Genomic DNA, 14,676 nt, shown 5'->3' with positions numbered 1-14,676 from the left:
AAAACACAAGTACATGTACAGGAATACTTAGGCCTGTTGGGTGAGGGAAAGCCTAAGTAACCAGAGAAGGCAAAAAGGAGCTGAGCTTTCTCTATAGGCCCTCTCTTAGGAGTGGGCGCCTGATCAAGTTGTGCAGACACACTAAGGCCAGAAGATTTTGAATCCATTCCTCTCTCTTTGCCCAGATACATTGCTTTGCTATGAATCCTCTCCCTCACTCTTGTTTCAAAATCTTTCTTTCACGCTCTATTGATAGCCATTTAAAATGGGGCTTTTGTAGTTTTGCCTCATCTCAATCTTATCAAATGTGTGTGTTGATTATTAAGGAAATGAGCAGAAAAAGCAGCAGAGAAGGCTGTTAAACTTCTGGGAAACTGACCTGCTACGGGTGTGAGGGTGTGGGTGTTGAGAGGGGGTTGGGGTTGGGGGACAGGATGGCAGGGAGGGGAAGGTGGCAGCGTATTCACACCAGGGTCTGGCCTGCTCTGTAGTCTGGTGAGTGGCTGTAATCCACTGTGTTCAAATATTTGCACTCTACCCATATAATCTACAGACATGTTTGCTAGACAAATGTCGACTCAGAAACTCAGATAAATACTTCTGTGTATCAAAAATAAATAAGACATTAGAGAGGAAAACAGCCAATGAGGTTGCCTCTTGCTATTGTGAACAATGAATGCAGATCATACTCAAATCACTAGCTCTTTTTTTTTTCCTTGATAAATAAATCTAATCCAAAGTCTTGGTACACTGAACAGGGGAGAGATTATATTCAGTGTGCTTAAATTGCCAGGGTTAGATCAATAGGTCACTTCCTTGGTTCAATAGGAATCTTAGATTTCCTGTTTTAGAAGAAGCACATTTTATCTAGATTAATCCCACCCTAATCTGCATGCCATGCTATTATTTTAACACAGAAATATATTTCTAAAATATGCTTTCACGGGAGGCAATTACTTATAAAATGTGAAAATATATCTACACTAAATTTCTGTTATTTTTTTAAATGATAAATACTAAATGTATCCAGAAGAACTAATAATGCAAACCTGGTGAGTTTTTTTATATAAAAAAAAACTTTTTAAAATTGGAAAATAAATCCTGTAATAGTTTTTGTCAAAATGTTTTTTTCTTTTTTCAGTGCTGGGACGCAAACCCAGAGCCTTATGCATGGTAGGAAATCTCTCCATCACAGGACTAGAACCCTAACAAACAAAACACTTTTAACACTTTTTAGAAGTTAATCTTACCTGAACTAAATTGTAAATGCATTCAATAGAATTCTTCTTCACATCAGGGTCTGGGCTGCTCAGTAGTCTGATGAGTGGCTCCAACCCACCATGTTCAAATATTTGTACTTTACCTGTATACTCGACAGACATGTTTGCCAGACAAAGACTAGCAAACTCATGGATAACTACTTCTTCTGTATATCAAAATAAATAAGAAAAGTATGTTAAATGCTTATTCAACCCATATTTTAACATATGCTTTGAAAACAAGAGCTCCACAAATCTTACTTAGAGCCCACCTTTTCCATAAAACTCAAAATTAAGCTGTGATTTTCAAGATTTTAATGACAACTCATAAGCGATTGTTCAATGTGAACTATTTTCAATAGGCAGTTTCATAAAATTTAAAAAGAAACCAGTTCCATTTTTGAAGTAGATGCAGAATGCAAAGTTACCTTCTGGTGAGAGCTGGGCAATAACAGAACTCATGACATCTAACTCCCTTAATAATTTTTTAACATCACCTACAAAGAAGAAACAGAACATCCATATTTATTAAAATAATCATGGCAATGTCTATTGAATAGTCCCTTAAGAGATATATTATCTAATTTCACAGACAAGGGAATTGAAGTCCAAAAGTTACACAAGTAAGTGACAGGGCTAGGTTGCAAGTCCAGGTTGGGCTGACCTACAGGGATTCTCACCTATATCCCTTGACCACTGGGCTACTTACCTTCCAAACACCACAAGTGATAACTGTAAAAGTGCCAAAGGTGCCTAGAGAACATATCAGTAGAGTTGGGTTATTGTGCCCTACACTTTTATTATACAATAGTAATTCTTTTTTCTTTTGCTGAAAAGGTATTTTAAATTTTTGATTTTAATAAAACTTACATAGAATGCAAAAGAAGAATTATCCTAACCTATTTCAGTTAATATGTCTTGATTGCTTACATTCCATTTAATGAAAATGCAAAAAACGCTTAAAGATAAGTATATTGGCTGTTTTAAAGTTCACTTTTCTGAGGAATAAGGTATCTCTGATCCTTTAGTTTTACAATTGTTCTTCTTTCTCAGTTATCTTTATCTGTAAGCCAAAATCAGCATCATGAGAATTTTGGGAAAGTTCACTTTGCAGCAGCCAAAGTAGATGGTGTCTGCATGAATTCTTTCTTATTACCTGCTGAATACACTTGGCTTTTACTGGACATCATTTCCTGAGGAATTCAGGACTATGACTTTTATTCAAAACTTCTGCTTTCTCTGTTTCTGTTGGAAGTGGTTAAAGGAGGTCAGGCAAAATCACAGCTAGACATATGGAGGTGAATAGACTTGAACTACCAAAGAATAATTGCTCTTCTAGGAAGTGTGCTGTCCCAAGATGGAGGACCTCATTGTGCCTTGGCATAATACTCAGACCCTCAGGTACACTGAATGGAGCAAACCCCGTCACCCAAGGTGAGGGTTGTTATACAATAGGTGTATACAATAGGTGTATAACAAATACCTTGTTCCTCAAATTCTGAGGTGTGTAAAGACCTTGTTTGGCAAACCAAGGTGTGTGTCACCTGATGCTGCAAGAGAGATGCAGCAATGCCCCTCTCCCTTTTCTGGTCATATGTTCTCTCCGTTTTCAGTTATACATTCAACATGGCACTGTGCACAATTATGACACAGCTCATCTGTGAGATCCATTTATGAAGGCTCCACACAAATGATTACTCTGTTATTAATTTCTCATCACCTCAGTTACTCATGTAATTGGCATAAGAGTCATACCTACCTTGCAGAGCGGCTCCTTAGGAATAAATGACTCGATGTCCAAATAGCACTTAGAACAGTTCCTGGCACATCGCCAGTGCCAAGTAAGAGTTAACTAGTGTTATTCTCATCATCTAGTTGGTAGGGCGTCCATCCCCCACAAACCTCTCCATCCTGCTGCCATCTGTGGAAATGCTCTCAGAGCCCCTGCCTTACAGCATTACAGCTCCTGATGGTGCTGCCTACCCTGGGGACCTCAGCAGAATTCTGCCTGTTTCCAGCATGGCAGGAGCTCTCCAGGCAGTCTCTGTACCTGAGGTTGTAACGACACACAGAACACCCCCTTCCTCTCCTCTATCCATCCCTCACTCATAACTGTCTCTGGGAACACTGATGCCACAGCCCCTGCTGGGCACACAGGACCCAGGAGACCCCCCAACCCCCATTCATTGCACAGCATCCAGAGAAAATGCAAGATGGGAATACAGGAAGGAGGGGAAGGAATCTGTGCCCCAGTTCTGCTGAGACCATGGTGAGACTGGGAAACTATTGTGACTTGAACTACATACCATTGTCAGAGTTTATTCCCAGCAGCCTGAACTTCATGGCTGAATTCAGTCTCTATTAAGGGTGTCCTTTAAGTTTTTTTGTCAGTTACAAAGTTTTTGTGGGCTGGCTCAAAAACTACCCTGATAACATAGGAAAATGACTTGTACTGTTCATAAGTTAACCATGACTTCCTTTATTGGCTTGGTTTTGACCCAAATCAATATTCTAATAGACATAACAGCATATTTTAACTAATGCTATTATACCACACTATCAAATACATAAAAATATTTCAAGCAAGTACTAGATTTGACTGAAGAATAAATGTCCACATCTGAATTTTGGGCAACAATATGATACAGAATTGTGATACAGCCAATCCCTGAGATAATAGTTTGCAGTTTCAAAAATCAATTCATCAAAACTCTATACTCTAGGCTTTATCTACCATGAAATATAGATGAAGTATAACTTACATGTAGGCAGCAAATGACATTACACTAACTTAAGAAAAATCCATTTTTGTTTTAAGAGGTAATGATTACTCCTCCTACTTATAAGACTGGGATACACTGTATCATCAGTTTTCAGAGGAGCTTTAGTATGTGTATATCTGCAACTATTTTTATATTTTAAAAATATCCCTTAAAATATGAATCATCCATTTGTTGCATTGTACTGATGTAGCTATTTTGTTAACACTGAAGTCAGCTTAAACACAAGCAAAGCAAATCTCTTAAATTTAAAAGAAGAACAATACACTACATGAGATTGTTTATTTTTTAAAAGTCGATATTCACTGTTGTTTTTTAAAAGTTGGTACTTACTGTTAGAAGCCAGGATTCCAAATATCATAGTAGCATTTCTTCTTACAATTTTGTCTTCATGAGTGAGAAGCTTGGTTAAAGGTTCCACAGCTCCAAGTTCAAGGAGGGTTGCTTTATTTTCCTCTCCTGACATCACAGGTAAAATGAAATCACACATTGAGATCATCATTGCAATTTCTTTTTTGCCATGTTGCTTTTCTCATACCTTTTTGCTTCTGCTCATATTTCTCTCAGAATAAACTCATAGCTCAGTTACCTTGGATGTTGCTACTTTCTACTCTCCCTGATGTTTACAGAGCTGTCTTCATCTCCTCTTGAGTTCAGAGGCTACACTGCAGCAACACAGAGAGACCTCATCTATCTAATGTCACCATGCCCAAGTCTTTCTTATGTTTCTTTATCCTGTTTTATTTTCATCAAACCACTTAACAACCTCCATGTTTTGCTTGCCCACTCCACTATAACTTAAATTTCTAGGACAAGCACCCTTGCTATATCCTTGGTGTGCAGCACAGTGTTGGTCACACAATAGTATTCCATAAACACATGAATAGTTTATTATAAAGCAGTTCATTAGTATAGATAGTCCCTACTTAAAGTATGTGTGATGATCAGAGGGAACTAATGCATCACTAAATGGAAGCATAGCTCCTTTTATATCATGAAAGATGAGCCTGCAGCCAACATGCATGTAGAGATGAGCCACCAGGTCCACTGGGACTCTAGCTCAGCCCAGGATCTAGCTGTGGAATCTAGCTGTGGCAAGAAGCCCCCAAAGCAGAAGTCCAGTAAAGCCAGAGTCTAGCCTAACTTCAGAAGTAGTTTATCCATACATCTGTAAGTGGGATATCATGCCGCAAAGTTTGGAATAATGTTTAGGTCTTGATTAATTTCAGCTTTTCAATTTCACTGAACTTTGAAAATATATCTTTCATTTCCAATATGAACTTCAGAGTGTAATAGTCACTTTAACTTACAGTGAATTTGCTGTATCAGATGGAAAGATTGTTTGCTTCTCTTAAGACTGCCAAATTGTCTTCCAAAATGGCCATATCATTTTGCATTTTCACCAACTATAAATGAGAGTTTCCTTTGCTCCACATCTTTGACAGCATTTGATGGTGTCGTTGTTAAGAATTTTAGCCATCGAATAGATATGTAGTTATTATGTTCAGATATGAAGTATCTTGCAAAAGTTCATGTGTGAAATGATGCAAGAATGTACAGAGGTGAAAAAATTAGGAGAGTTGAAACGAAATGGTTGGCTTAATCCACTGAAATGGATTAGCCAGGTGGTAACTGTAGGCATTTAGGATGTGGCTGGGGGAGTTAAAGTCACTGGGGGAATGCCTTTGGTTTATATATTTTGTCCCTGGAAAGTAGAACTCTCTCTGCTTCCTTATTGCCATGTTTTTGAAGTTCTTTCCTCCACCACACTTTTCCATCATAATGTTCTGCTTCATTCTGGGTCCACAGCTATGGACTCAGTCATTTATGGACTGAGCCTTCTGAAACTGGGAGCCCCCCCCAAAACTTTTACTCCTCTACATTGTTCTTGTCAGGTCTTTTGGTCACAGTGACAAAAAAAAAGGCTAAAACAGTGGTCGTATTTCATTTGTTTTAATTTAATATTCCCTAATGTTTGTGATGTGGAAATTGTTCTATGCTTATTTGCCATATCTCACTTTTGGTCAAGTGTGTGTTCAGAATAAATTTAATGGAGTATGATTTATCAATTATTCTTAAAGATCATGTTTTAGACTAGAAGTTTTCATTGTTTCACAACCACTTATGGAAAAGACTGTCTTCACTGAATTGTCTTTGCATCTTTGTTGGCAAATTTGTCCATATATACATGCAAGTCTATTTCTGTACCTTCTATTATGTTCCATTGATCTGTTTATCTTTATGATGATAACACTGTCTTAATCACTGGAGCTTTACAATAGTCTTAAATCAGATAGTGCGAGAGTTCTCCAACTTTGTTCTTAAAGTTGTTTTGACTTTTTAGGTCCTTTTCATGTACATATGAATTTTAGAAATCCAAAATTCTGTTTCTGTTAAGAAATAAAGACTGGTGAGATTTTGGTAAAATTGCATGGATCTATAGATCAATGACCAACTTGTAGAAAAACAACATCTTAACAATTGAGATCTTTCACTCCATGAACCCAGGACATCTTTTTAATTCATTTGAATCTTCTTTAATTTCTTCCAGCAATATTTCATAGCAGTATTTCATACAGGGCTTTCCTATCTTTTGGTCAATGTATTCCTAGGTATTTTATAATTTTTGGTGCTGTGGTAAACAGCATTTTGTAACACTGATTTCTGATTGTTTATTTCTTGTTTGTAGAAGTGCAATTGAGTATATTAATTTTGCCTACTACAACCTTGCTCACTTACAAATTCTTACAGCTTTCCACAGATTCAATAGAAAGCACTACATATGTAGTAATTTTATGTGTCAGCTTGACTAGGCTAAAGGATGCTCAGAAAAGTGATGAAACATTATTTCTGGGTATGTCTGTGAAGACGCTTCTGGAAGAGACAGCATTTGAATTAGTAGACTGAATAAGAAAGATCTAAATAAGAAAGACCCTCACCAATGTGGTCAGGCAACATCCAAATTATTGAAGATCCAAACAGAACAGAAAAGTGGAGGAAGGCAAAATTCTCTCCCTCTTCTTGAGTTGGAACATCCATCTGTTCCTACCCTTGGAGATCAGAGCTCCCAGTTCTTGGGCCTTCAGGCTCCAGGACCTTATTCTAGCCGGCTTGGTTCTCAGGCCTTTGATTTCCACTGACTGGCAGCAATGGCTCTTTTGGTTCTCCAGCTTACATATGGCCGCAGGACCTGGACTTTGGCTTCCATAATCACACAAACCCATTCCCATTAATCTATCCTCTAACTGTATGTTCTACTTAACAGTTTAGAATTTTTCAGTCTTTTGATTAACTAACTATCATTATAAAAAGACTTACCGATCGCTGCCTCTTTTCTCTGTTTTCCTGATGTTAACATACCCACTCTAGGTTTGTTTTGGCTAGTACTTGCATGTGATATCTTTCCTCATCCTTTTATTTGTGTCTTTATATTCTAGGTACATTTTTTTTTTGGAAGGCAGCATGTAGTTTGGTCTTTTTTATCCAATACAACAATATCTCCATGTGAATTGGAAAGCAGAGACCATTTACATTTTATCTGATTATCAGTTCAGCCTACCATCTTGTTATTTATTTTTCAAATGCCCCATTAGTCCTTATTTTCTTTTTCTTCATTTCTGCCTTCTTTTTATACAAATTTGAGTGTTATTTATTCTTTTATTTTACTTCTTTGTTGACTTATTTGATATATATATATATAATATATATATTATTATATATATATTTTGTTGTTGTTGTTGTAATTTCATTGGCAGGGTGCAGTATATTGACATCCAGTCTCAAGTTGGATCGCACTTCACATGCAGTACTAGAACTCTGTCTGAGTGTACTTCCATTGTTTTTCCTTTTTACCTGAGTGCTGCTGTTGCCACGTTATTTTACTTCCATATATGTTCCGGACTACACAATGTACGATTATTATTTTTATTTAAAGTAAAAATTTGCATTTAAAGGGATAAAAATGATCAGAAACAGTATTTGGTTGTCACCACTTCTGGTGCTCTGTGTTCTTTTGGGTGGATCCATATTTCCATCTACTGTCACCTCCCTCTGTCAAAGGTCCTCTTTTACATAATTAGTAGTGTGGGTCTGCTGGTAATCAATTATTTCAGATTTTGTATGTTTTAGGAGAAAAGATTTTATTTCACCTTTGTTTGTAAGGAATATTTTTGTGAGTATAAAATTCTAGGTGGAAAGTTTTTATTTTTCTTTCAGTACTTTGTCAGTCCACTGACTTCTTGCTTGTGTTGCTGCTGATAATAAATCATTCTTACTGATTATTTGTTAAATGTTGTCATCTTTGTCTTTGTCCTTCTGAATATAGCACACCCCTATATTCCCACTGGCTGCTTTTAAGAATTTTGTCTTCATCCTGTTTTTTTGTTCTTATTTTCATTTGTTCTTTTGAGTTATACATGACAGTAGACTCTATATGAGCACAAAATATATCTTATTCTAATTAGGATCTCGATCTCCTGGATGTACATGATATTTTTAAGTGATTAGTTTTGTGATGAACCTTGGTTTGGTTTATTTCATATTCTTTGTACTTGTGGTTTGATGAGCATCTTCAATCTTTAGACCTCGAGTTTTCATCATATTTGGGGACATGTTGGCTATTTTTTTAAATTATTCTTTCTGTCCTCATCTCTCTTTTTCTCACACTCCAGTTAGACACATATTGGGCTCCTGAATTTTTCTCATAGCTCTATGGATCTCTGTTTATCTTCTAAAAATATCTTTTCTCATTGTGCCTTATTTTGCATAGGTTCTCTGTCTTTAGATTAAAAAAAATTTCTTCTGCGATGTCTAATCTGCAGTTAATCTAAGCCATGTATTTTTATCTTGGACACAGAAGTTTTCATCTCTTCAAGTTATATTTGGATCTGTTTTATATGTTCCATGTTTCTACTTACTCTCAACATATGGAATAGGAATGTAATTAATCTTTTAATGTTTTCTCTGCTAATTCTAATATGAGTCAGTTTTTATTTACTGCTTGATTTATATCCTTATTATAAATTTTTTCTGCTTCTTTTCATGCCTGGTGTTTTTTTTTTTTTAATTAGGGAATTGAATTCTACTTTGTTAAGCAATGGATATTTCTGTGTTCTTGAAATTTGGGAGCACAATTATGTTACTCATAAGCAGTTTAATCCTTTCAGGTCTTGCTTTTAAGATTTGTTAGGTGGTTAACAGAACAGTTCTCAATGTAGGACTAGTTGTTTCACCTACTAAGGTGTGACTCTGTATATTCTACATAATGCTCCATGAATCTTGAGGTTTTTCAGTCTGGCTAATGGAAATAGGTATTCTAGCCTGGCCCCTGTTGCTCCCATCATTTTGGGTGTCTCTAAGTAAGTAGTTCCCTCACAAGCACACACATTGCTCAGTCAGTACTCCATGAGTACTTGAATAGTAGATAACAGGCCTTCTGTGTTCTCTCTCCGTGCAACTCACTTCTCTGCTACTTGGTTCAGAAAATTCTGGGTGCCTTTGTCTCCCTGGACTCTTAGGTGACTTCTCAACTCTGTCCACCAGGTTTACCCTTTTCTGTTCTGTGGCCAGGAAACTCTCTGAAGTCAACAAGTTGGGGCAATCACAGGACGTATTTCCTGTGTTTCCCCATCCCTCAGTGGTTACTGCCCTTGTCTGAAGGTCAATGTCTTGCCAACTGACATTTCATACATTTTGTCTGTTTTCTTGGTTGCTCTACATGCAGTAGGATAGATAAATCTGGTCCTTTACTCCATCTTGGCCAGAAGGAAAAGTCCCATCACTTTTCTTAATTTTTTTTTTCAGAAAATACTGCCAGAATTAAGTACCAGACAAAATATTTTTGTATTGATTTTACATGAAATACATACTTATTTTTTTTAACCACATATGGCACAAAAGGTGATATAATTAGGTACATGTGACCTAATTAGCCAGATGACCTAAGATGACTCTAAGGCTGAGTGGGATGCACACTGCCACACTGCCGTAGACACACAGTCCAATAACTCCTTGAAGTTTGAACTCAATTCTATACAACCTACTCACAAACCATACCTTCCACAACCACCCTGGGTTTTGTCTTGATTCCCCGTCATCACAAAGCAAGGTGAGTACTATGCAACTTGCTAATTGAGGAATTTGTTGTTCTTTTATCCAGGTCCCCAGTGTTTAAAGCATCATTTCTTTAAAATCAAATTGTTCCCATCTTGATTTGAAATGTTTTGTTAAAAATACCGAGCTATGCTAAACTCTTCAAATAGTCTCAATTGAAATGTCATATAATTTAATAAAAGTCCGATTTTTATCACCATTTGGAATTAACTAAAATGTAACTATTTTGTATATTTGTAAATCTTCTATGAATAGACCCTTTGATAGAATCTGATTTGTGATCTTTACAATTTTAAAATGAACTTAATTTTTTTACAATAATTTAGCTTTACAGAAAAATTGCAAAGATGGTACAGAGAGCTTCCACATATCATGGACCCAACTTCCTCTATTATTAACGTTTGACATTAGTATCATGGTATGCTTCTTACAATTAATGAACCAATATTTCTACACTATTACTAATATCCTCATAGGCTTTGGGGGTTTCCTTTGTGTTTTATTTTTTATTTATTTATTTTTTTTGGTGGTGGTGTTTTTTTGTTTTGTTTTGTTTTTTAAAACTACTGGTGATTGAACCCTGGACCTCACACATGCTAGACAAGTGCTCTACCATTGAGTTACATCCCCAACCCCTTCTAACTTAAAAAAATATATATTATTATTTTGCAGCACTGGGGCTTAAACCCATGAATACTCTAACACTGAATTATATCCCCAGCCCTTTATATTTTTTGAGACAGGGTGTCACCAAATGTCTCAGATTGGCCTCAAATTTGCAATCCATCAGCCTCAGCCTCCCGAATTGCTGGGATTGCAGGAGTGTGCCACCATGCCTGACTTTGGTTTCCTTGGTTTTAACCTAATATCTTTCTTCTGTTTCAGAATTCTATTGAATTTCTGCATGACAGTTAGTGACCAGGTCTCCTTGGCTCCTCTTGGCTGTGAGAGGTTCTCAGACTTTCCTGTTTTCAATGGCCATGACCATTTTGAGAAGTACTGGTTAGTATTTTGTAGAATATCCCTGAATTGGGATTGGTCTGATTTTTTTACATATTATTTTTTTTAGTTGTTGATAGACCTTTATTATTTATATATTTATATGTGGTGCTGAGAATGGAACCCAGTGCTTCACACATGCCAAGAAAGTGTGCTATCCCGCTGAGCCCCAGACCCAGCCCTTGTCTGATTTTTAAAAATCATGATTAGACTGAGTTTATGGGTTTTAGGGAGAAATACCATAAAGAGAAGAGGCCACTTTCATCACGATACCAACCGTGCACACCGTCAACCTGACATCACTATTGATATAGATTTTGATCACTTAGCTGGGATAGTGTTTGTCAGGTTTCTTTGTTGTAAATTTGTTCTTTTTTCTCTGTTTCTACATGACACTCTTTGGGAAGAAGTCACTATGTGTGACCAAACCATAAAAAGTGGAAAATTATATTTCACTTATTTGAGGGCAGAGTATCCATGTAAGCTCTTGGAATTCTTTTTCATGGGAGATTTGTCTTTTTCTTCCTTCCTTCCTTTATTCATTTATCCATCCATTCAATCACTTACATATATCAGTATGGTATGGACTCAGGAATGTTCATTTTATTTTATTTTGGGTTATAATCCAACACTATTTTATTTTCCAGCTCTAACCACTAGGATTCTGTTAAGTACTGTGGCATTTTTTTTTGTTTTTTTTTTTTTTTTTTTTTTAGTTTTCGGCAGACACAACATCTTTGTTTGTATGTGGTGCTGAGGATCGAACCCGGGCCGCACGCATGCCAGACGAGCGCGCTACCGCTTGAGTCACATCCCCAGCCCCAGTACTGTGGCATTTTTGCAAATTTTTTTTTTTTCAATTCTCTTAATTCTCCAGACTTTACAAGTTTTAAAACTACAATAAAACCTTCCAAATGATTATTCTATCCAGTGACTAACTTACCCCTTAGAATTACGGTAGGCACTTAAGGAGAAACACTGCTTTCAGGGGTACATTAAATGAGATTCCAGCTGTCAGGAAGAATTCATCTAACAGGAAGGTAAGTGAAAGATTAGGGAGAAAAGTGCCCATTGTGTAGTAAATATTTTAAGAAACTAATGAAGTAGAAAGATAAACTGAAAAAATCCAAACCTTTTAAAGCAAATTTATAAATGGCTTCACATGCTTTAGCCAAAATTTCTTCTTCAGGAGAATTAAGCATTAACACCACGGTTGCTGCTTTTTTGCTTTCGATTGTTAATGGATCAAACTGAAATGTAAAGAGAAAAATATCAGGTTCACATATGAGCTTTAAAAATCACATAAGCAGGGCTGCTGGTGTATACCTGTAATCCAGGGGCTTAGGAGGCTGAGACAGGAGGATTATAAATTCAAAGCCAGCCTCAGCAATTTAGCAAGGCCCTACACAACTTAGCGAGTCCTTGTCTCAAAATAAAAAATAAAAAGGGCTGGGAATGTGGCTCAGTGGTTAAGCACCTCTGGGTTCAATCCCCAGTACCAAAAAATAAATAAATAACAAGCTAATCAGTTAATTAAATAAAAATTTTCTTTGGTAATATTCTTTGTCCTGCAATTGTAAGGTACTTTGTCTGATGGTAACACAGTCACCCTAGATTCCTTATAATTAGGGAATATAGGGAACCATGTATGTTTCTTTTTCTATACTTTAAATTTTAATCTATATGCATCTTTATGTTTAAAGGAGTTTCCCGGGTCTTGCTTCTTTACTCATTTGACAATCTCTCACTTTTAATTGGAATATTAAGTCATTTATATTTAGTATAATTATTGATATAGTTGAACTTCAATTGATCATCTTGCTATTTGTTTTCACTTTGCCCCATTTGTTTCCTGTTCCTCTGTTCCTGTCTTCTCTTGAATAATATATATTTTTTAAGTGTCCTATTTTATCTCCACTAGTGGCTTATTGATTGACTGTTTTACTGGTTATAGGTCATATTTTCCTTTTTTGCATATCTAATCATTTTCTGTTGGAAACTGACATTGTGAAAATTATGTAGTTGAGTGTATAGATTTTTTTATGGTAGGAAGGAGAGAGGAATCGTCTCTTAAAATATATTGAATTTTGTTCTATGGATCAGCTAGATCTATTTAAGGCCTGGTTTTAGCTTTATTATGGAAGCCTTATGGAGCCTTTACTATAGAATCAGTTTAGTCATGCTACTACTAAGGCCTGATCCTCTTTGAGAATCCATCTGATGATGCCTCAAGTGTTCAATAAGGCTCTTTACTCTTTCTGGTCAAAATTGCATTGTTTCCTGGACCTGTCTGAACTTTAAAAATTATTCAGTTGACAGCTTCCTGATAGTTGTTCGTGCATGTTCCTTGCCATGTGTAGTTCCCCCTTGTAAAGCTTAAAATTCAAAGACCCACAAGGACCATTAACCAGATTTCAGGAGCTATATCTCTATGTTCTTCCCTCCTTTATGGTACCCTGTCCTGCAAACTGCAGCCACCTTAGTCTTTCAGAACTCTTAATTTCTCAAAACTCTTATTACAACAAAAACACTTTCCTTAGATATTAATCATCCTCCATATACCATCCTACTTTTCCTTCCCTTTCACAGCCAAAAACCTTACAACCTATGTACTTTTCTCCATTTTTTCACTCTCACACCTGGCTGCCAAATCCAACCTGACTTTCCCCCTTATTGAATCACCTATATAGCTCTCTCTGAGGACACCATTAGAGATCACTGTGTCACCTACCACTTCTTGATAGTTTAATTTCATTTCTAAAGGATTAAAAGAATATTTAAGACTACAGAAGATTATGGTTTATTTCATTGTCAGGCTTGCAGTTTTATGGACAAATGTTGATTGTTTTTCTTCATTATGGTTAGGGTGTGAAAATCCTTGAACTTTCTTTTTATTTTATCACAGCCGCATTCTTCTGAACTTTCTCTGTAACAGCACATAACACCAACTGCATTGCTTCTTGGACTTCTTGTCTATTTAGTATGTTGTATCATCATCCACTCAATTGCCAAGGCCCCAAATCTTGAAAAATCATTCAACTCCTCTCCTTCCCACACTATGGGTATAATCTATCAGTAAATCCTCTCAGCATCACTTTCAGTATATATCCCCACTTCTCTCCCCCTTCACTGTCATCTCTTGGTCCTGACTGCCAAGATATCTTAATGGTGCTTTGGAAATGGGCTCCAGATAGGTCTTCTGGTTTTCATCTTTCTTCCACAATGTAGCTAGATTGATATTCTTTTTTGTTTTAAAAATAAACCAGATATCACTACTCTTCTCCTTGTAACTTTTCAGCGAATTCTACTTTTTTGCACATTAGAAAAAAAAATCCAACTTCCTTAAGGTAGGCTAAAAGGCCCTTTGTGATTACCTGGATCCCACCATCTTTGTGGCCCAGCTCCTACTCCTTGACTACTAATCTCCAGCCACCCCAACTTCCTTGGCATTCCTTAAGCACACTATGTAAAGCTTTGGTTATTGTTTTCTGGCTATGGTTCTCCCCTCAGATATGTGCACAGCATAC

The 14,676-nt window shown here is 36.5% G+C and overlaps 1 protein-coding gene across 2 annotated transcripts in view; it reads right to left on the bottom strand.

Annotated features, from left to right (window-relative positions):
* The window catches only part of Armc3 (armadillo repeat containing 3), an 88,663-nt gene that overhangs the window by 68,575 nt on the left and 5,412 nt on the right, over positions 1-14,676 (bottom strand). For both annotated transcript variants that reach the window (XM_026401199.2, XM_026401200.2), the window contains exons 2-5: positions 12,282-12,399; positions 4,373-4,498; positions 1,688-1,756; positions 1,251-1,426 (exon numbers count right to left, since the gene is read on the bottom strand). In XM_026401199.2, coding sequence (XP_026256984.1) covers positions 1,251-1,426; positions 1,688-1,756; positions 4,373-4,498; positions 12,282-12,399 — 489 coding nt within the window. The remainder of the gene's footprint in view (positions 1-1,250; positions 1,427-1,687; positions 1,757-4,372; positions 4,499-12,281; positions 12,400-14,676) is intronic.

This window comes from Urocitellus parryii, chromosome 9 (genome assembly GCF_045843805.1).
Source record: "Urocitellus parryii isolate mUroPar1 chromosome 9, mUroPar1.hap1, whole genome shotgun sequence".
NCBI lineage: Eukaryota > Metazoa > Chordata > Mammalia > Rodentia > Sciuridae > Urocitellus > Urocitellus parryii.
This window is presented reverse-complemented; position numbering and strand designations above follow the sequence as displayed.